This window comes from Ixodes scapularis, unplaced genomic scaffold, assembly GCF_016920785.2.
Source record: "Ixodes scapularis isolate PalLabHiFi unplaced genomic scaffold, ASM1692078v2 PGA_scaffold3__209_contigs__length_174095766, whole genome shotgun sequence".
NCBI lineage: Eukaryota > Metazoa > Arthropoda > Arachnida > Ixodida > Ixodidae > Ixodes > Ixodes scapularis.
The window spans coordinates 36189973-36213061 of NW_024609868.1; the positions used below are offsets into that span (position 1 = coordinate 36189973).

The following is a 23089-nucleotide window of genomic DNA, read 5'->3' on the forward strand; positions in this document are numbered from 1 at the left end:
GCAAAGTGAAAAAAAAAAAAAAAATTAATTTCAGTGTTTTTTTTTTTAAGCTGAGACTACAGCCAAAGCTACAAGGGCGAGCTAGCCCGCGCTCATGGCTTTGAGACGTGCATTTTTAGGGCGAGTGCTCGTTCTACGAAAGAACGCTTCAAAGCAGCGACCTCGAGTTCTCGTGCTTGTGGCATTGGCTGCAGTCTCAACTTCAGGGTGTAGCTCTCACCGCGCTGTCAGCTTATGGGTGAATGGAGTAAAGTGCGCTGCAGCGCGCCGCTTTCCGGGCGACACCCGGCTTCCTCCTCGAACAACTCGGTTCCCCACCAAGTGCCGAAGCTGCCTATATCGACCTCGGGCTGCTGACGGCGGGGCACAGCAGCTGGCGTCAACAGCCGACCGTAAATATACAACGAGTACCGCCACCCGTCCTCCGTTCGCCGCGCAGACCTTACACCTATAGATGCGCGTCCCGGTTTTCCATGTACCGTGCCTACTCGAATACAGTTGGGGCACTTTTCTGGCGCGTTGTCTCTGATCACTTTCTTCCAAGTTTAAATGATTCGATGCAGTCCGTTTATTCTAGGTAAAGTAATTGTGCTTTGTTTGTGTTTACACAACAAGAGGTTAGCCAGCCCCCGTGGGCGCCCTGTGTCTCCGCTTTGGACTGGAGATCTAACCAGTGCAGTATCCCTGCAAGCCCCAGTGGGGTCTTTGACGTGGGTCATGCAGTAGTGATACACGACTGCACGCCGTAAGGTGCTCATCCAGATCGTAACGGGCAGGGGTGGAAATTGGACCCGCGATCTCTGGGCTTTGCAGGGCCAGCGTTCGCTTCACGTGCTCCGAGCTGCGGTGCGTTAAACACTAGGTCACAGTTCTCCCATTACTAGACCTGCACCTTGCATATTGCACTGGTGCAGAGCAGACAAGTGTAGGGCGCTCTACTTCCGGTATGTGTATTAAGATGCGGCCGGAAGTACGCCGCCCTATACTTTTCTGCACCGGTGGAGGAGCTGCAGGGATATCGAAGGAAGCTAATGTAGGTAGACTGTAGTCAAGAAGGCGGAAGTGTTATGGACAGCAAATGTTTTGCTTAGGTGGCAGCGAGTTACGCACAGGGTTTCCTCAAGAGAGCGCAGAAATGAGCGCACCATGAGAGACTTTTCATCAACGAGCGTGCGTTATAGTATTATCCCTCGTAAAGCCATATGCTTTAAAATAGGCTCAACAGGAAGCTTGACGTTCCAAAACGTGCCGTCATGCGAGGTTTTGACAGTTGCGTTGGCCCAGCGTTAACAGAGTCACAGCTGTTCGTTGCACCGAATGTGCTGTATCCAACGTAACAAGCGATGCAAGAAGTAGCTTCATGAAGCAATCATGGCTCATGCTGTCCCGGTGTCGCTTTCATGGTTGTCATTGTGGTTGCTTTGGACGCAACTGACGCCTTCACAGCAGTTAAATGCATACAAGATACAAACCGAAAAGGGTAAAGCCACTATTTTTATTTAAAAATTTGCGGCTTTAAAGTGTCTCATACGATTTAAAGCCCCTTAACAATTTGAAGAGCGAAGCTAGTTGGTGGAAGTTAAACACAGTGTAGGTGTAACAACGCGTAGCAACGAGGACTAAGAAAGGGGACACACAACACAGGACGAGCGCTGTGTTGATGTGGTACGTGGTTGGTCACCCGGCATAATCTGGAGGCAAGGTGTAATTACAGTACACATAGCGAGAGCGCGTTGAAAAACTACAAAATACACAAAAAGAATAAAACACGCAAAGGACGGACACAGACACACAAGGTTCTTTCAAGGAGCAATGAACATTTATGAGATGCCCGTGATGCTACGACATTGAACTCCAAAAAAAAAATGAAAGAAAACCAAAATGCTCAAAATTTAAAATAAAACCAAGGTGGATTTGTTAATGTATTGCGCGTGCACAAATATAACATTATACATTTGGGAAATACGGTTTTTTGGGATTCGTCTAGTCTGTGCGATGCAGGAACAGTGAGCTTTTAATGAAACCAATTTATTTTAATTATTGGTTCGTCTGGCATTCATTCCAATATTCTGGCTTGATGGTAGAGGTAGACGAGAGGACAGAAGAAGCTGTACATTTTACAGACGTCACGTTACCAGAAACTAAGTTCTATTTGAGCGATTGTAAAGTGAGAGATACAGAACGAAGTATTACGGGCAATACTGACCTAACTGATCTTTTCTCGCGATTCTAATAAATAGCAGTACACCCGCAGGCGTTATGGAGGTGAACGGCGGACCGTCGACCGATACGTGCCATCAGCGCCATGACGCGGCTGCCGTGGCGGCTTGCTTTCTTATCGCGCTCTTCGCCGAGATTAAGCGCTTAGATTGAGTGCTGTTCTCAGCTCTGATGCTACTCCCCGCAGAAAGCGTGGAAGTGGGTTTCGATTTCGGCATCGCTTTTTGTGGGCGCCCCCGTCATTGCCGGCAAATGATTTGCACATTGCACGTGAACTAGAGCGGACGTTCTTCGGCATGGTTTATCAGTGACTCAACCAATTTTTTCATTCATGAGTGAACGCTATACTTTGTTTCAGCTTAGGTCCGAGCGCGGCCTATTTTATGAGCCGAAGGGCCAATCATACAGCGCCAAAAGCGCAGCGTCATGGCGTGCTCTTTGCGCTTTATAGAACCAGCCGGCAGAGGAGCACGCACAGAGAGACGGCGAATACCGGCTGGTCCTATCAACTGCAGAGAGCATGCCATGACGTTGTGCCCCTTCCGCTGTTTGATTGGCCCTTCGGCTCATAACATCGGCCGCGCTCGGACCGAAGCTGAAACGAAGTATAATAGAGAGTTTTAGACTGTAGATCGCGTTTTCAGGCCACGCTATTTGGAGCGGGAGCTCGCGCTACCCCTTCGATGCATGCTCCGAAGCGCGCGCCTGTAGCGGTAGCGGGCCTTTGAAAACGATCTACTAAACTCTCTATTAATAACTGCGAAAGCTAATAACTGTTTTTTGTTTTCTTTTTAAGAAACGGAAAGGATAAGTTACTCTTTGATTTGTTCCGCAGCTTTCCGGTTTAGCAGATATCACAACAACAACAAAAATTACTAAATCACATTGTCTACCGATAGCGTCTGAAAGTCTCCTTCCGCAATCCTCGCGCTTTCTGCGGGGAGTAGCAGGGGAGCTGAGAACAGCGCTCGATTTAAGCGCTTAATCTGAGCATAGCCTCCTCTATACGGAGAAAGCCTGGCACATCGACGACGGAGCAATAGGGCGCGCGGCCGCAAAAAAAAAGGAGAGGAGGAGCGCGCCGAACGGTGACCAATATGGTAGCGCGGAGCAGAAAAGGCAGACCTAGACAGCGAGCGCTTGGGTCATGAGCGGCCGCTCCCCGAACCACGCTTGTTTTTGTGTTTTCGTCACCGTCGTTTTCGTACCCCGGGAGAAACGGGCGCGGCGATTCGAAAGGGCGCAGGAAGAAGCGGGAAAGGGTGGACGTTGAGTTTCTCCTCTTCACGATAGCGACAGGAAAAGAGAGAGAAAAAGAAAAGGTTGTTTCTGCGTTTGGCCGCTCGCTCTTTTGTGGCGCTAGCAGCAAAGGTTCTCTCCGCTCCCGTTTCTCCACCCCTCCTTTCCCATTTACGGCGGCCGTCTTTTCACGCGACGCGCCAGGCTTTCTCCGTATAGAGGAGGCTATGATCTGAGCGAAGAGCGCGATAAGAAAGCGAGCCGCCACGGCAGCCGCGTCATGGCGCTGATAGCACGGACCGGTTAGAGTTCCTGTATATGCTACCTACCGTAGGGAGCCTATACAGGAACTCTAGGACCGGTCGACGGTCCAACGTTCACCTTCATATCGCCCTGCGGGTGTACATACAAGTATGACACAGATTTGTGTTTCCAGTGTGATTGCGTCAGCCGCGTAAACAAAGAAATTTATTTTTGTTTGCCAGATTCAGGGAGTTTCTACGTATGTTAAAAATGAGTCTTGATATGCTAAACACAATTTCACACGCCACAAACGTTGCTGGAGCTCAGAGGATACTCTGAGCGACAGCGGAACAAGATAGACGACATCTTACGGGAGGATAAATAGATGTCTTGCCAAATATGAACCTATTCATGTTGAGTTTAACAGAGGCAATGATGATGCCTGTGCCCAGCCAACGGAAGAGTACACTTTTGACCGATACTTAGAAATTGTAGTCATTGATAGCTTGAATAACGCCGGGCGTGACTTGCTATGTTCACGATTCCTGCTTCGTGATTCGTTTTTCGGCGTTCTTATCGAATAATACCGCACTTTTATTGACTGCGAAGTGAATATAAGATGCACGGGGTTTGCCCTGCCCTCCATTTCTTAAGTCGGGGTCCCATTGCTCATAAAAAGCCGGTCGTGGGTCATACATCATACAAAACACAGTCTGCAAAACACGAGTCACCACAATATCCGTGGTTCGAATGCCGAGTGCCCAAGTTTTCTCTTTGAACTCATTGCCATGCGGCATTCGAAGCACGAATCTCGAGGTGACTCGCGTTCGAATCTGTATACGGACTGTCCTTCGGTTGATGTATTAGCACTGGCAGTATGGCCCCGGCTTTAGGCTGTCAGCGACTACAATCCTGCTAATAACGCGTGGATCGCTTAACTGGTAGATGAATCGATTAACTCCGCGACCCCGATTCGGGGGTCAGTGCTCCAGGTTGAGTGCTTGCACTGACGTAATCGTGGTGCGTAAAAGATCCCGCAAGTGTTTTACCTTTTTTTTTTTACGGCCAAAACGTTTTGGGGTTAATGTCAAATCTCTCGCTTACTCGCAGGCCTGTTCTTCATCATTCCGTGCATAGACACCTACTGCAAGGTGGACCTACGGACAGTATCCTTCGATGTTCCTCCTCAAGAGGTAAGTCTAAGTTTGTCTGATTTTGCCGAGGCGAGCTAACTTTGACCCCAAACGTAGTAATTGTGTGGTGTGTATGCTCAGAACAGCGGAAAGCTGTGCGAAACGCAAGGTCGCCTACTTGTTGTGCAGGGGTTACAGTCACGTTAGAACGCGACGTTCTCTGATTGGCTCTGATGGGAAAGACAGTGGGCAGACGTCAGTGCTATAACTACCTTGGATGCTAAACTCGTCGAACACAAAGTTTGGGCCGAAGTTCACGAAACGCACTGATTGGACGATCCCGACGATGACTTGGCACTTTTTTCGGCGGCGTCCAATCGGCGCGCTCCGCTAACTTTGGGCTCCAACTTTGTGTTCGACGAGTTTAGGGTAAACTCGTCGAACACAAAGTTTGGGCCGAAGTTCACGGAACGCACTGATTGGACGATCCCGACGATGACTTGGCACTTTTTTCGGCGGCGTCCAATCGGCGCGCTCCGCTAACTTTGGGCTCCAACTTTGTGTTCAACGAGTTTAGGGCCCCTTGAGGTCTACCCACTGGCCATCCTTGTTGAAGCCAATCAGAGCACGGCACGTTCTGACGTCACTGTAACCTCTGCACCATAAGCAGACGAACTTGCGCTTGTCAGCCCCAATGGGTGTCTGGCGTATTCGTCGTAGATGAGAAATTTAGCCGGTGCGATACCACTGTTAGCCTGGGGGCCTTTAACGTGAATCACACAGTAGTAGTGATGCACGACCGCACGCTGGTACGGTGCTCATTCAGATCGAAAAGGGCTCGGATTGGAGACCCAAACGCAATTGAATTTTCGTTCTTAATTTAGGGCCTAGCCTTATCGTGTAAACAAAGAATACTCACTCCTCGCGGGGGTAACTTCCTCAGCTCTCCGCCTGCCCCAACAATCTAGAGCATAATAATCTTATGGAGGTTTCTTGAAAACCGCTCGTCCCAAATATACATGATGCTTGAAAACCTGAAAACTGTAGTTTGAAAAATGGAGACTCGTGAAGTGAAAAAAGAAAGGGGCAGACAACGTCTGTGTCCCTTTTTTTTCACACTTCACGAGTTTCCGTTTTTCAAACCACAGTCTCAGGTTTTCAATCATCATATATAACTTATACCAGCTCGCCTGCACTTTAACCGCTTGTTCATTGATCTTCCCAGATATCCGTTTTCAAACCTCACGTAGTAGTAGCACCATCTCACATTATTGCCCCGTTAAAGACAGAAAAAAATAGAAATAAAACGTGGCAAAGAATAAAGCGGAATAGTTTACTGTCATAAGATCAAACGAGACTTTATATAAAATAAGCTTAATAAAAGCGGGGCATTCGAACTTAAACAAACCTACCAGAGAACCATTCTTTTTCAAAGAATTAAACGTGACACACACTCGGTTATCCGGGACATCGGGAAGCTCTGGGAAGACGGCCATCTATTACGAACACTCCCCTATCTCAGTGACGTCTTCCAATCTCTAAAAGACAAGACTCGGTATCTCCAAACGCAATGTCGACAAAACACGGCAGAAAAAAAAAATCCTCCATTTCACAGAGGGAGACGCGCGCTAACCGATCACGACTTCGACGCCACCGGTACGTAGGCCGCGAGAAAACAAAATAAATGAGGAAAAAAGGAGAGTCGATATCATCCCGAAATCGCGCGCTAGTTCTTCCTTTCTTATCGTACCCCTTTTCTTCCCCTGTAGTCGATTTCCCCTGCCAGTCGGAAATAGCCACTTTCCGATTCGGTTCGTTAAAGCTCACGCCCTCGGGTGGGGCTATATGTTGGCTCCTTTCGAGCCTCAGACTTGGCTTGGCTTGGCTCGGATGCGACTGTCTGGGAGCGCGCCCCTTTGATCGTCGTCTCTGACTTCTTACTCCCCACGCCGCTTTCGAAAGGGACTCCCCCCCACGGGTAGGGAGGTGGTGATCAAAGAAACGAGCGTTTTCCAGAGGTCCTAGATTTAAGAGAGGAAGCAACTCAATCGTGGAGAGCGTTTGCAATTTAATGGTGAACGCCTCTAGCGCGGATTAGGTGCGTGTGCGCATGCGTGGGTTGTTGAGTGGCGAGGATGACACAGCGGGGGTGGAATAAAGGAGCAGTGTGGAAACACTTGCACACCACCATCGGCGCTTTCGACTCTTCCACGCAGCTCGTATTGCAATCGAGGCCCATGAAACACGGGACCCCTATCCAGCAGTTGGCAATACTCCGCAATCTAAGCGCACTATAGTGTTCCCCTGGACCTGTTTTCTTAGAAGAGGTGGCGTCTTTGTAAAAGAAAGGGACCGATATATTGGGCTGCCGGCAGGCACCACTTTCGAAGCCAAGGGCGCGCCTCCGGGGGCCTAAAAGTGCCCGAGAGTACCGCTGAATAAATAACGAAACCGCGCGTTTAAAAAGCTATCCCCCAGAAGCGACCCCGCGCTGCGAAGCCCGGGGGTATAAATGTCAGGGGTTGCGTTCAAAAGGTTGACCTGTGGAAGTAGCTGTGATATAGCTTGAATAACGGATCTTGTGGGCTGCTTCAGATTGTACTTTTTTTTTTTAAATGAGTCGGCCTATGGTTTCTTTGTTGACAAGACGTTTCGGTGACCGCCCTTTCTTTTTGATTTCTATAGTGGCGTCGCGACGAGGACTTTCCCGATGGGTTTTGTGATATTGGTTCTTCTTATCGTCAGTTGCGAACAACTTCAATCACGCGCGTTGAGGACAATGAAATCTTCAGGGCAAAGTTCCGCCTCTGGCACACGCTTGTTGGCTTCCGTCTTGCTTTGACTGCGCGTGCGCTGAATTGCTATTCAAAACAGAAAGCTCGTGCTTAAAATATCCCATGCTCACATAAACGCCGTTAAATGGGGCGTTGTAGCATTGCAACATATTGCCGTTGATGAGAGCAGAATTATACTTCTGTTTTGCGAGCATCCAAAAAGCATCACAGAAATCCTTTAATGAATCGGCAAATCAGCTCGCGATCTCGACAAAGCGCGTGCCCATTCGCGTGAGCTGAGTCGCTGACTCGTTAAAGGCGTTGTCCGGTAATATGTTGTGTTTTGGAAAGCAACTAAATTATATTGTCATTGCTTTTATGAATATCTTCCGCAAAATATCCGAAATTTATTCCTCCTTCGCGCAAGTAATTCAGTTAAAAAAAAAAAAAAAGAAATCACAAATGCTCAGATGGCACCCGCAAAACGAAGATCGTTTTCGTTGGCAACAGCAGAAACTCTGACGCAACATCATGTAAAAGAGCCACGACAGATCTTGACTGCTTTCTTATTAAAATAACTTCGTTCTAAGAAAGACGAGATTTACGGTATTGAGGCAAGCTCAATTCTTCGACGATAATCTTTGTACGCACCATCAACCATGTCGATCGAAATCGGGGACAAGCCAACGCCCGAAACTCTGACGTTAGCATGCCTGATATGACGTCAGAGTTGCGTTGCGTTTAAAATAAATAAATACCATATGTGGTCATATTCAGGCCCTCTCCACGTGACCAGCGCAAAAACTTCGTAATTGCCGGATATCAGCGGACGATCCCTTTAAAGGTGTTCGTCCTTAAAGACTTCTTAGTATCCGTGAAACAGGGTTACAAAATTCACTAAAGACGTCATTGATAGCTTATGGCTAATATATGGAAGGCCAATAACAGCGACGTTTTTGGTGGTTACTGGTAGCCGTAGCTGGCGGTACGCTTCTCGAGTGCCACACCTTGATGGTGTGGCACGCCGGGTGCGTGCCACACCATCAAGGTTCTTTCTTATAGTTGGTGCAAGACAGGGCCGTAACCAGGGGGGGGGGGGGATAGGGGGTTCTGACCCCCCCCCCCCCCCCCCCCGAAATTTTTTTCTGTGTACGGCCCTGGTCGGTGCACTGGCAGCCAGCCGATTTTAATCTCCAGCTCTGCGCACGCGCAGTGGCGCTGGTCGGCTACCGGGTACCAAACCGGGACCGGATCTCCGGTTTGCTGTAACTCTCCATTATATGCCACCGATACACATGATTCATAGGCGAAAATAAGACAATAGACACTTTCAAAATGGCCGCCGTTGTCCCCGAAAACCCCCCCCCCCCCCCCCCCCCCCCCGAAATTTTTTTCTGGGTACGGCCCTGTGGGAAATCGTACGCACGGAGCATAAGACTTGTGTTTCGACTGGGGAACTAAAACGTGAGTTCTACATTTGACTCCGTTCTGGTGTCTCAGCATCCCAAAGTTAAAAAAGTATCATCTCTATCAGGCTGTCCCCTGTGTGTGTACTCATAACATTATAAGTCCGAAGAGTTAATTTTGAGACCGTAAGTACAAACTAGAGGAGATGAAACAGTGCTGATTCCTCGGTCCCATATCTAAAAAAAGAAATAGTTCTGGTGTGGTGGGGAAATGTCATACTTAATACCCGCTCACTATGGTAGCAGCCGGTTCCTGCAATGCCGCTGCACCGCAGCTCACTAGTGTTTGCGGGAAAGCTGAACTCTTTCAAACGAGGAAAATACCAGACCTGTAAGCGTTAAAAAAGAAAAAAAAGTAACTAAATACGTTACTTGATACCGATTCTCAAAAGGAACGCGTTACGTTATCTTAAAAGTAACCACTTACTTTTATTCTTACTCTGACGGCCAAATACAGAACTGCTTTTGTTTCATGGTTTATTTGTTTTCGATTCAGTAGTCGTTGCTGCGTCTCGGAAGTTTTCATCGGTTATGTTCCCCCGCTCGCTTGAGAATACATCTTTGGCGACGCTGAAGAGTCGTTCTACTGACGCGTTCGAAGGAACGGCCGGATTGTGCTTTAGGCAGAGCTGGCGAATCTGGGATCCTTGTCTTTCTTTTGTTTTCTCCGCTTCTAAAGTTCCAAGTTGGCAATGAGATCTGTGCCTTTTCGCGTTGACAAGTTCCGGGTTTACATTCGGTCTGTACACGATATTAGAAGGTTCAACCTACAAACTTTATTGTGTTCGCTGGGTGAAGGACATTCCCAGCCCTAGCGTTCGACTGACGTGTTCACCGATAAAAGCTGCTATACTATCATACGGTTTAGTTGTTTTTCTTGTAGGGGGGGGGGGGGGGCGGCGTGGGGGTTGTTTATCTGTTTTTGGCGCAGCAGTAGGTGCATACTCAGGTTATAATTAAAACCGGGCTGTTTAGACGGTGCAATGTACACGTTATTCTACAAAAGTAACAAAATACCGTAGCTCGTCACTTGGTCCTAAAAGTAACTAAGTATTTTACTCCTTCCTTTTCTAAAAAAAAGTAAATAAATGCCTTACTCTTTACTGAAAAACGTAACTAGGTAGAAGTAACTCGTTACTAGTAACGCGTTGCGTACATGTCTGGGAAATACTGATTCTTTGCGTTTTGAATACATTGTGGCGTGGTGCGTACGCAGGAGCTTTGAGTACACAGGAAAGACAGAGAACGAAAGAAGCAAGTTTACAAACATTCAACCCCAAATTCAGACTTTGAGCGATTTCTCAAGTTGCTTAGTTTTCCGGTCTCGGGTATTCGCACTATTAGTCTAGTTTTTTGTTCGTTTAGTTTCCTAAGGTTACCAGATTGGCTTAGAGCCATTGTGCCGATGCTTTCGACCAACCTGGCCGCGGTGCTATCGAAGACGGCGACACGCCTGTTGACACGCTACGGTATATGTCTCCCCTTTTTTTGCGCAGATACTGTCCAAGGACTCTGTGACAGTGGCCGTGGACGCGGTGGTGTATTACCGCATCAGCAACGCGACGATCTGCATCACGAACGTGGAAGACTACGGCCACTCCACCAGGCTGTTGGCCGCCACGACACTCCGGAACGTGCTGGGCACCAAGAACCTGTCGGAGATTCTGTCCGAGCGGGAATCCATTTCACACGTGATGCAGGTAGCACATCCCTCATTCTGTCTATCTCTACCCTTGTATTTTTTTATATTCCACTTTTCCCCAATATCACTCTGTCTCTCGATCTTTGTATATTTAGATATTCTTGTCAATAAATCTGTTATATTATCTTGACCTCTATCACTACCTATCTATATCTAAACTGGATGAACTATAATCCTAGGACTAGGGAGAAAGACAACGATGAAGGAGAGGAAAGAGATTACTCTCTTCCCTTCATTCATCGTCGTCTTTCTCCCTAGTCTCAGGGTTATAGTTAATTATGTTTAATCATTACTAGCTCGTTTACGCCCCAACATTCTATCTATCTCATATCTTTCTATCTATACATCTATGTTAGGTCAATGAATCAATCAGTCAAATTCTATATATCCTTTTTATCTTTACTTACCCATTTCTTCCTATCTTTCTATCTATAGACCTACGTTTACGGCAGTCAATCAATGATTCAACCAATCAATCAATGACTCAATCAATCAATCAAGATTTCATTTATATTTCCCTTTATCCTCCTGTCTATACGTCTATATCCATCTATCAATAAATTAAATTCCATCCATATTTTCTCCCCCATCTAAACTGTCCAGTATAGGAGGCAAGGGTTCGTAATTGGGCCTCTGCAATCGAGGACAACAAAAATGCAGAACGTGCCAACTAGAGTCACCTATGCTCAGAGCATCGGCACTCTTTTCCCCATTGTCCGACGCAACCACGACGGGGAGGGTGGGATTGCCGCGACTCTTCTCGTCTCGTTCAAACGTCGTATCTGTTACCGGAGACCTAGTTTCGCGACACTAGACTCGCCAAAAGGGTGTACCGGGTGCATAGGCCTTTAGAGATCTAAGCGCGTACGCGCCTAAAATATAAACCCTCTAAAACAAACAAAAAAAATTAAAAAAATCATGAGAGCTTAGTGTAGGCACCAAATCCGCACCTTAGAAATGACTGGCACCTTTTGTCTCGCAGGCAAGCCTGGACGAGGCAACCGACTCGTGGGGAGTCAAAGTGGAGAGGGTGGAAATGTAAGTGGCGGCCGAGAGCAGTGCTATCTCGAAGACGGTGCGCAGGCCTTTCCCCTTCTAACGACATCACTAACGTCATCACAGGACATCCGACTGAATCCTGTAAATCGGGGAGAGGCTTTTACACTTATCCAGTCTCTTTAAAAACAACGCTATTGCATTGACGTCATGTCAGCCGCCATTGCTGCGTACCATGTTCCAGTGCCCGTACTTTCTGCGGCCATACATTTGGCACCATCGAATCTGTTTTTCTCCGCAAAGCTTGCCAAGAAGAACACATTCGATTTTGCGAAACGTATGCTGCAGAAGTAGCGGGTACAGTGTTCTGTAGTGCGGGCACGGGAGCGTGGTACGGAGCGGCTGGTACGTGCCATATGACGTCACATGCAAGGCATTTATAGTCACTCAACTAGTGAGAACAGCAGAGAGGGGCTTTTGTACCGCCTCCAGCGCGAGCTTCGTACCTTCGACAACGCTTCGTCAACTTGTGCATTTCGAGCGCCCGCGCTGCCAAAGCCCGGTGGAAGGCGTGGAGCGCGTGCTGGAGGCCGGGCATTCGAAATACGCACACTCTGCCGTTCTCACTCTGTCAGTGACTATAGCGGAACTTCGCAACGCCGTCTGGTCTGCGTTAGCGTCGCCGCGAGCGCGTCTCTGAAACGTGCGCGGCGGCGCCAAGAGGGTGATGTCTGCTGCTTCGCAAGGTATACTCTCGCCTAGCCTCAGCGTGGTTGCCGTTCGGGGGTGGGGTGTGTGGTCGGGAATCCCGCTAATGGAGACGTGGTCTGGAGGCCTTATCTTCGAGGCGGTATTGGCGATATGAGCGTCGGATCGGCTCGGCCTGACTCCTGGTCTCGCTCTCCGGCCCTTCGCAGAAAAGATGTGCGGTTGCCGGTGCAGCTGCAAAGGGCCATGGCGGCCGAAGCAGAAGCTGCTCGAGAAGCAAGAGCCAAGGTGGGTGTTCCTTGGACACACGTCGGCCCAGTCGGGATGGACCACGACCGTTCCGGAGTTCAAAAACAGGAACTGTTGCCATGAACCCTCGCGTGCATACACACTCACAGTCACATCCTCGCAATCATTGAAGTTTTTCTTGTGTAATAATTTATTAATTAAAAAAAATAACCGTACTGATGATTTGGAAATGAAAATTTCAAAGCCACCAAGAAACAAAAATGAATGGTGCCAAGATTCGAATTCCGGCCTCCTGATAACCGATCAGGGACACTAACCACTGCATATTGTTTCGTATATTTATTTGGATAACCACACTGCGTTTGTATAGAAATGCCTCAACCTCGATTGGAATCGTATAACATGTAACTCCACGGACGAACGCAAGCAGAGGCCGTTCCTTGCTTCAAAAAAGTAAAAAAGTTTTCTTTTTTTTAATTATTACCTGTATACATTGTTTCGCACTACAATGGGCCACACGAAAAGACTATTGGTCGTCAGGTTCAATAACGAGCCATTAAAAAAAAAAACATGTGGTATACTATAGCCTCCTATATATTCACAAAGCCTGGCAGTTCGACGATGGAGCCATAGAGTGCCCGGTCGCAGATTCGGAGCGCGAGGATTTGGTAGCACATAGCATCAAAGAGTCATTTTTCGGGGAACCTGGACTCTATCGCACAGCTTTTGGAGCGGCGAGGACCCGAAACACACTTGTTCACTCGGGAGAAATGTGTTTCAGTATCTCTCCACAGCGGGGCGCCAGTCACGTGGCTGTCCTCTCATCCGTTGTCTACTGCTCCACCTTTTCCATTTCGGCGGCCGATTCTCATGACAATCTGCCAGGCTTTGGTCAGTATATAGGAGGCTATGGGTATATTGATACGACGCCCAGATAGGCACGTGGGAGCAATATACCACGAGGCTCCTAACTCTCATGGTTGTGGTAAAACAAATTATAGTTTGACAAATAAAAACAAAAATTGGTTCATATATACTTTGATCAGGAAGGCATTCAACAGTATCTCTATTCTTTCTTTTTTTTTACCTTAGAAAAGGCATTAACATTAGGCTAGTTTCGATGCTCCAAATATGGTATTTTCAATTAAACGATATGTTAGAATTAAATTTATGTTCCGAATAACCAGGCGATGCCTCGCAGTAAAAAGCAGCTTAATGGTAATAAATGGCCCTCTCACAAAGTAAACGCTTTGTACCTTGTTTGTTCTTATTTTTGTCTTAATATATCGGCTAGCGTAAACTTCACTCAGGTTTAAGCAGACTACAATTTTAATGACCCTCCACGGGTCACCAAATTCCTTATATTAATTACGAGGGTTTTCGCCAACCCCAATAGTCAAAGTTCCTGAAACTCAGTACACAAAAATAGCTACTATAAAAAAAAAAAAAAAAAAAAAAAACACTGTACTTTCTGAAACCCTCAGATTGACAGCCACCCGATGTTTTGCTAAAAAAAATCGTAACCTACCTAAGGTTGAATGGTGCTGTCTTTTAGTTTCCAGAAAGATTTTTTTTCAAATAAATCCACAAAAAGAATTAAAGAGGATAAGGTGTTATTTTACTTACTACGTTTCTTCGAGCGCTTCTTTTTTCGCGTGCGTGCATGACGTCCTAAATAAGAAGGCCTAAGAGCTGAATTTTCCTGCATCACTAAAAGACGCCACCCATGGCGCAGATTGGACCGGACTGCGGCGCCAGCGTTCGACTGGGGCTCGCGTTCTTACTGGTTGGACAAAAGTTCTAGCCGAATGCTGACATCACTCTCGTGTCCAATCTGTGCCACAAGGAGGCCTCTTTTAGTGACGGACACGCATCAATCTGCGGACACGCATCAATCATGTGCGGACCATGTTTTGCTCATACATGTGCATGCCTGAATCATGTTTGCAGACGGTTTTTGAATGATCAACGTGACAGGGCCGTCATACAAGGAAGAAACACGGCTCTTCTGTATGATGTAGTAGCAGTGTAACCGCAACTTAAAAGGTAACTCCAGTCAAAAGTCGAACCAAAATAAAACGACTGATATCGATTTACCGAGACTAAATACGAGTACTGCCAAAATATTACACTCATGGGAAACCCCGATCCACTCTAAAATCGAAGAAATTCCACCAGCAGCTTCTCAGCAGGCATTCATCAGGTTGGCTGTTTCTCAAGCAACCTTGTGCCCCGACGTCATGTTCGTACTCAAGGAGGTTACTTGTTCCTAGTGCCACTTCTCTCGCCGCGTTTTTCTGATGCGTTTTCAGCGAATGATTTCTGTTTATTATGCGTTGTTTGCAAGTGCTCTTCGGCGATTGCGTACAAAGTTTACTGACTACCTGCTCGCTCAAGCGCGTCGTGGTGCCGAAGGTGACATTCGCTGGCCTGGCGGCCACTGTTTGGTCCGTTCCTGCTCAGCGCGAGCTTACGATTAGCTTCCACGACGCTTCTGCAAAGTTCATTACACACCACCAAGATTCTAGTTATTTTCAGAAGCTAAGTGAGGTCTAGTTCTGAGCCTGCGCTGAGCCTGCCTTCACCGTGGCGAGCTCGCTTTTCGGCCTGAAACTTAATGAATACGTATTAATACTTGCTGCAGATGTTTGATGTCAATGAAGCAAAACAGAAAAAGCAGCCGTAGCATCTTACCTGACTGATCGGCACTGCTCTTGCGACTAAGCCAGTTGCACGTTTTGCGGTACCGCGGTACGAACTTTACGTCACACTTTGGCCATGCAGCTGATCACAGGGGTTGTCATCACGCTTGAGCCAATAGTTTCAGATTCGCCGTAGTCCCCCGAAACAAAAACTTGAAATACATGTCTACAAAACTACACGAGGAATCGGAGAAAAAAATACCCCTTATTATTAAGGACACTTACTTCACTAAGAGCAGCAGTAACCCTAAAATCGTGAAGATGTTCAGTGCGTGTCTTCGAAGGCTTTCTTATCTAAAAGGTTTCGGTGCGTGCCCCTTGTTTGGACACGCAACTGAGCCCTTTGTATTATGCCTTCGCCGCAGGTGATAGCCGCAGAGGGCGAGCAGAAAGCTGCCCGGTCGCTCAAGGAGGCCGCCGAGGTGATCGCCGAGTCACCGTCGGCGCTCCAGCTGCGCTACTTGCAGACACTCACCTCCATAGCGGCCGAGAAGAACTCCACCATCGTGTTTCCGCTGCCCTTGGAACTGATGCGGGGCTTGATGCACTGGCAGCAGGAAGAAGACTGAAGACGCCTCGGAACGTCCTTCCACCCTCGCCACCCACTTCGCCGCGAAATATCTTCACGTCCCCACCGGACCCCGACGGGAACCGAGGGTTTGAGAAACCGACGCGTCCACACTCTATAGCAAGCAACCGGAATGCTGTGTCCAACTCCCCACTTCCCCACCGATTCCCATTACGACTAACACGGTCGAGTGTGTCAGGCACTCGGGTTGTGTGCAAAGACCGCGTGCCCAAAGATTCGCAAGAAAAACACGAACGTATTACGCACCGTATATATACATGGTACGCGTTGGGGCAATGCGTCCAGGGTCGCATATTCGCCCTGCTCGTTGTTATGCAGGTTGACGAGGTGCTTGACGTCGGGGCGAATTATCTCTTTGGAGTAGCCGATTTATTTTTACCGGATATTCCATTGCATTCATTTATTTCATATACTCTGTTGTACTTTAAGTCCGACCGCGGCCGACGCTAGCTCGATCATGACTCGAAGGAGTCATATGATTCGTCTAGCTTTTCGGTGAAGACCGCGACTTCGCGCGTTCCTCGACGGTGAGCGGTGCCCTTTGGTTTCCTCTTAGCACCATAACCATCTTGTTGGCCGTGGAGCGCTGTTCCGTGCGAAGTGATTTTATTGGCGTCACCGATTCGAGCGCTTGTCCAAAATGCCTTTCGTTTGTACGAGAGACAAAAAAAAATATATGCTCAGCAAATGGGCGATTTTAAACTCTGCAAGGAGTACGAGCTTGATTATGCGATGACGTCACCCGAATATGCGACCACGGTATTGGGCGCTGGCGAATACTATTTGGAGGTTGACGATAGTAGGGTTTTTAATCATCGCGCGCGATTACGTTGACATGCGCGAAGGAGCACGCACGACCTGGAAGCGGGCACGGGCGGCCGAATCGAGTAAACATCGAGGCACCGTGTCCTTTCGTCTTTGCTCCAACTAGATAGGCTCTAGGGCATTTATGGACCATCTAAAAGTGTCCAGTAAATAATAGCGTCTGCCCATCGGAAGTTGTGGACACTACCCACGCGCAGAAATCCGTTTTCTTTTTCCTTTTCTTTTTTGAAGAACACTTGACCCGCGCATGCGCCAAACTCGAGTTTCTGAGGTCACGTCCAAAACGAAAGTCGTGTTTCTAACGTCACGCCGCGCGACAGAGCATGTGCGGATGCTTCGCTCTTCGAAACCCTTTTATCTGTGTTCTTGGGCAGTGCGCACATCCCCCGATAGAGAAAACAAAAAGCGGGCAGCAGAGTTTTCATAAAGATACGAAAGATAGTTAATTGTACTCGTTCATCTTTACGAAGCTGTCAGTGGCTTAAAAAGCCGGCATCGGTGCTTGGTGTTATTACTGTCCCATGTTTCCAAAAATAATCTTGGTTTCGTTGTAGGCTCATCTTCCCGTTTCAATAACCGCGTGGCATTTCATTCGTGCAATATTATTGGTTTCATGTTAAAAAAAAATAATAACGCTAGATTTAAGACCTCAGGCAGCATCTAGTGCCCACAAGGTTCGCTTCGTTGTCTTACGTAAGCGTGATTATTGTTCAACAATCACGTGACTCTGACGTCAGAATTTAGGAGGTCCATCAAAGAGTCGACGGCATGCGACTTCTCCTTAGTTCGTTTTCAGTTTTCCCGCGGGATCATTAGAGTGACGTCATGAAGGCAGTGAAAACAAAACAATCAAGCCACTTTCACATAAACAAGGAATGAAGATTCTCTAGGACAGTTTACACCTTATTTGAAAAGTAGCACTTCGAGTTGTTTCCTGCAAGGTAAGGATGCTTAATGTCTATCAATATTTTACTTTTCAAGACGACATAGCACGCTCGCAGTCCTTCAGTGCTTGCCCGATTTGTTAACTGCTTTCACGTCGTTGCAGTGCATCCCCAACTTGCCACAGAAGTTGATTATTTGTCTCGTTATAAAACAAAGAAATGTTCGAGAAAAAAGAAGAAAAAATAGAAGAACAAGTGAGGAACTTGTCGATTTTTGCTAAAGGGACAAAAACTGGGACACAGCTCGAGAGTCCGTCCACCGAGAAGAAGGTGACTGCACGACTGAATCGCCTGATACATCTAATCCTGTGTCCATTCAAAGATGGTGCTTCTGGAAGTGTCTACGCCGGCCTCTCTAATTTTTTGTTTAATACGCCATTGTTAAGAGCCTATAAGAATTTCCACAGTATATCTGGACACCTTCGTGAACTGAATGATAATATATCCTCGGCAGCACGCCAGAGGAACGCCTAGCCTGGACCAAGTTCGGCAATCCTATGGGAACCTAATTTGAACTTAATGAGATTTTTTCTCCGGTACATTAGTTTTTGCCAAAGTACATTTCAAGGGCTTTTCTATGGTTTCTATCTCATTCGCCAGATAAATGGCGAAAAGGCCAGACTTCAGCCGAAAATGAAACATGTCAAACATGAAACCAGCACATAATTCTGGTACTGGTTTTGAAATTTAGGCTCAAAGTTGCCAAATGAGAACCGACCAACCACAATTGAAGCCTACTTCTGGCGCATCTTTGGCAATCTACGGAATCAAAATATCCAGACTGGCAAAGAATATCAAGTTTTTGGTTGTGCCTTGGGTTTGTTGGGTCTTTCAGGGCGCTAAGTGCCTGAAAAAAAACAAAATGTTTGCCCCCAAAAGTTTATGATAATTAGGATATGAGCAGGCTGCCACGTGTTCTGTTGTCGTTTCATGCCGTCCGTGTCGGACGCAACCGCACAAGAGAATTGGCGATGCTCAGAGTAAATATATTCCGGACGGTTTTTTGTTTTTATTAATTTTCGGCGATTACTATAAGCTGAGTAGTCCGTCACGAACTCTAACCCAAATATCCACCGACGTACCAAGAGTATCCAAGTGGACACCAAATAATGTCTAAAAATATTATATATATATAAAAAAAGCGTTTACGATTTGGGACCGCAGATGCATCATAATAAGTAACAGTTGCGAAAGAGATAAGGGTATGCAGATAAACCGCGTTTCTTTCCGTAATTTTACATTAAAAAAAATCAAGTTTGAGGTTATATCGTTTGGGTCCCTGAGTGAAGCTTGTATCACAATGTCGTCGTGCAGTTCGTAATACTCGAACCCAAATTATTCCACGACATCTCGAAAAACAATACTAGGCGCAGTTCGACCCAGAGCGCATATATTCGGTCGCTTCTGGATGCTCGCATCGCGAATAAGAAACGGGACTTCTTTCAAAAAGAAAAAAAAAAACATTTTAATACAAATACAAGGCAGTACTGAAAATTGGATTATGCTTCGACTTCTGCAGAACCCAATAAAATGCCATTCCAACCTTTTCTTCTTTTTTTTTCCGATTTGCAGTTTTCTACCTGCCTGGGGCTTTATACCCGTTTTAGTACGGCAGAAAAACCGTGACAAAGACCAACCAACAAAAAAAAAAGAATTAGAAAAATCGGCCACGACGGGGTGTCGTTATATGGATAACGTAGATATAAAGTCGACTCCGGTTGCGATCGACACTGCACACGCGCTCTCTCAAAGTAATTTTAAATGATAAAAAAAAAAGTTGCTGTCATCGGATATGTTCGCTGTGGCTTCATTTTAGGTGACGGCGAAGCTGGCTGACCGACGGAGTCTTATGTGGATTATAGCCGAAGTGTTACTTTAAATGAATTTCAGAGGAGTCAGTGTCCCAAAAACAGTAAAGAAAGACTGATATATTGCAGCCGTAGGCGGGAGATCGGGTTACTGCAGTGAACTCCGCTTTATTTCTGATGAATTACCGAGTACGTATAAAAAGGAAACAAAGAAAAGAGGGCGAAGTCACGGAGGAGCTGCATGATTTTGTAGCGTTGCAAATTTTGACCATTCGTCCGATTTCTTTCTTTACTTTTATATATTTTTGTTATTCAGATCTTACTTTGGGGTTGAAACAGGAGGCAGAATAACGGTAATTTCGTTATCGCGCTTGATTTCATTTTTACTCTATCCCAAAAAACAGAGTAAAATCATATTAACCTTCCAAGTGAAGTTGGACTGAACATCGATAGTTTTAGTGAAATCCCCTAGGGCAAAGTAATGTTTTCTGTAAAGAAAAAAAAAACGATCAGACATAAATATATATACATATAAAACGAAAACACGCACGCAAGAGCATTATTGACAAACTGAAAAAAATCCGCGGTGGAAAAAAAAAAGCGAGGTTGTAGTGAGTGTAAGTGGAAACTTGTGCGGTCCACAAAAACAAATCGTGGTGGGGGAACCTCGCGTCGTGGCAAACACCATTAGGAACGCTTATGTTTTATCATATTAATTAGAAAGGGGCATGTTTTAAAGATACGAAACATTAACTTTTTGTTTTATATTTTACAAAAAAAATTTTTTTTAAAGTACAAAAACAAAAAGCTGTCTCGTTTTGCGTTGGTCTTTCACATGTGACCATTTGGATCATATGTTTGAGGGCTTTACCTGGTAACGTATTCGCAACTCCAGCTGCGTGCCTTCTATCCCCTCTCTGACGTTTAACATTTCGGCCACCAGGACGCCCCAGTATTCCCTGCATGCTTGAATGGGCACTAGCCATTCAAGAAGCGAAGACGAAGTTTACGTGGGATTAACAGTTCGTGGTTTCAGAAGGCAGAGAAGGCGGAAGGAAAGCAAAACAAAGTACGTTATGACCTTCTTTTCCGTTTGCTCAATTTTTTCGCGCATTAATGATAAGAAGCAATACATCGTGCCACTTCCAGGATGTACGAAATTGTGTTCTATTGTAAATGCGCACTGCGCACTTCTGTACCGCTGCCGGATTTTAAACGCTGTGGATGCGACTGTCTATGTATACACGTTCATTTGAACAACGATCACGAGGGAACGTAAATCAAAATCCGAAGGTTGAAAACGAGAGATATGGGCGCTATTATATCTTAAACTGATTTCAAAACCGAAACGTGACTTTGCAGTTAGAAAACCGGAACGCGAAACGTTATGCAAATTCGAAGATTTATTAGTGGGCCGTTTTCCTTTTTTCCCGCTCCCTTTGTTTCTCCCATTAAAGTTATTTATCGTCTTCTCCGTGATAAAAAAAAGAACACAATAGAAAAAAGGGGAACCGAGTAAAGGTATAGCTTGGCGAAGAATTCTGCTTTGAATCTTTTTTTTCTCTTTTTGATACGCTACTCGTTTCCGCTCTCCTCGTTTTTTTTGTTTTGTTTTTTTTTAATTTTTTTTAACGCATGCACGCAGTCTCACGAAATAATTTTCAAAAAAAAAAAAAAGGTTTCCTCTGTATTGTTACAAGGCTCAATAATATAACGGCGGTATACCTTCATGCATCATATTTTACTGCCGATATTGAGACTTTAATTTCCGCGTTTGCTTGGGAAATTCTTCCTTTAACAATCGGTCGCCTTTGACGATAAAACTGAGTTATTGTCGGGTGACCGTGTCGTCACTTGGCCCTGACGAGACAGTAGAGGGATTGTTCCAGAACGTTATCCGCTATCAAACATGATATTTACTGTTACGTTAATGTTTCACGTTTTGAATGCGCCGCGACCCTGGAGCTGCCGTAGCCCCCAAGCTAAGCCCACCAACCAAAAAAGCGCATTCCAATAAAAAAATGTGGCCCCGTAGATACTTCCAGAAGTTTCCCAGTGCACAGTGGCGACACCTTAGTCGAGAAGACTGCCAATTCTGAGCTGTGAACTGAATCAAGCAGAACTGCCGAATCTACCAACAGATAGAACGAACAAGAAGCGAGGTGTACGCGTAGTTGTTGTTTCTAATTAAACGCGCTTTGCGCGTGCGCAGAAAACTGATTTTCGAGAAGCGAAGCATCTGGGCATGCGCAGTTCGACAGCCAGCGCCACCACAATGGCGTAAGGTCAGATGCCTGAGCGGCGAGCGCGCAGGTGCTTCACTTTTTGAAAACGGGGGCTTTTCAGTGGGCCTGCGTCGGCGGTAAGATTGCTGTGCTCACGGGCTTTTATACACCGCTGACTGTTCTGGTTTCAGTGTGCCGCACCTCCGATGCTCCAAGAGTTGTTACTAGGCGACGTAGTTTAACTCGTACGCCGTCCTTATAGACTCCTCCTGACCTCATGTTCCTCTTCTTTAGACCTTTCAATCTCTCTCTTTCACTTTACCTTCTCTCCCCCCCCCCCCCCCCTCCTTTTTCCCCGCGACAGTTTGAATGTTTAAACGAGACTCGAAGTCTGACGCGTCTTTTAACCAACTTCCTGCTCTCTAATTTATTTTAACCTGGTAAGTTGTTTGTTTTTTTCTGTGCCGAAAATACTGTTTTCTACATGCAGTTTATTTATTTTTTTTTTTTTATTAAAGGCGTTGTTTGCTTTTTTTTTTTCGGGAGGCATCACACTATTCTTTCTAAGGACCACCGCAACGACACTCAAGTCGGTCGAAAATTGTTTAATAACGGTTTTATTAACAAATATTACGTATTTGCAACTGCCGTTAAAAACAAAATGAAAAATAAAACATGCGACCAAGAAAACAATGTTGCGAGTCAGTGAAGGCGATCCGACTTGAATTTGAAGTGTATGCATAACATGAAATATATTTCGACTATTCTCACAATGTTTCGGTGAAAAATTTCGTCCAAAATGTTTCGCCCAAACGTTTCGGGCAAAATGCTTGGGCCAAACGCTCGCAGATGTCTGGTCTGAGCACTACCTTAACAACTTTTTAGAGAACCAATTTTATGTTCGTTGAAAAGGTCCTTTTAAAGTTCGCAGATAATCAAGGTCCCGCAGTTCTGTCTGTGCCACTACGCTCATTTAAAAGTTCACCGAAGTGAGTCATTGAGCCACAGTGGATGCTGCACGCCTGGGTTTAAAAAGAAAAAACGCCAAGTCAACCTCTATCTTTTTCTTTTCCTCTAGCCTTGTCTGGACCTTTGACTCGCGTGGCGGCGAAGCAATCAGTCGTTGTTAGTGTTGGTCGTTTGTGTCCTTGTCTAATTGGGATTTTGGCGGTGGGTTAGAGTAGCGCCATCTTTTAGCGACACTGTTGTGACGGCTTGTATGTTCTGCCACGCTTGTAACCAAGAAGAGTTGAAACAGAAACATAA

The 23089-nt window shown here is 46.2% G+C and overlaps 1 protein-coding gene across 1 annotated transcript in view; it reads left to right on the forward strand.

Annotated features, from left to right (window-relative positions):
- The window catches only part of LOC8028184 (band 7 protein AGAP004871), a 208785-nt gene extending 185927 nt beyond the window's left edge, over positions 1–22858 (forward strand). Inside the window, exons 5-9 of the mRNA XM_040216177.3 lie at positions 4813–4895; positions 10572–10775; positions 11760–11815; positions 12691–12769; positions 15798–22858. Coding sequence (XP_040072111.1) covers positions 4813–4895; positions 10572–10775; positions 11760–11815; positions 12691–12769; positions 15798–16001 — 626 coding nt within the window. The 3' untranslated portion in view covers positions 16002–22858. The remainder of the gene's footprint in view (positions 1–4812; positions 4896–10571; positions 10776–11759; positions 11816–12690; positions 12770–15797) is intronic.
- The last annotated feature ends 231 nt before the right edge of the window (positions 22859–23089 follow it).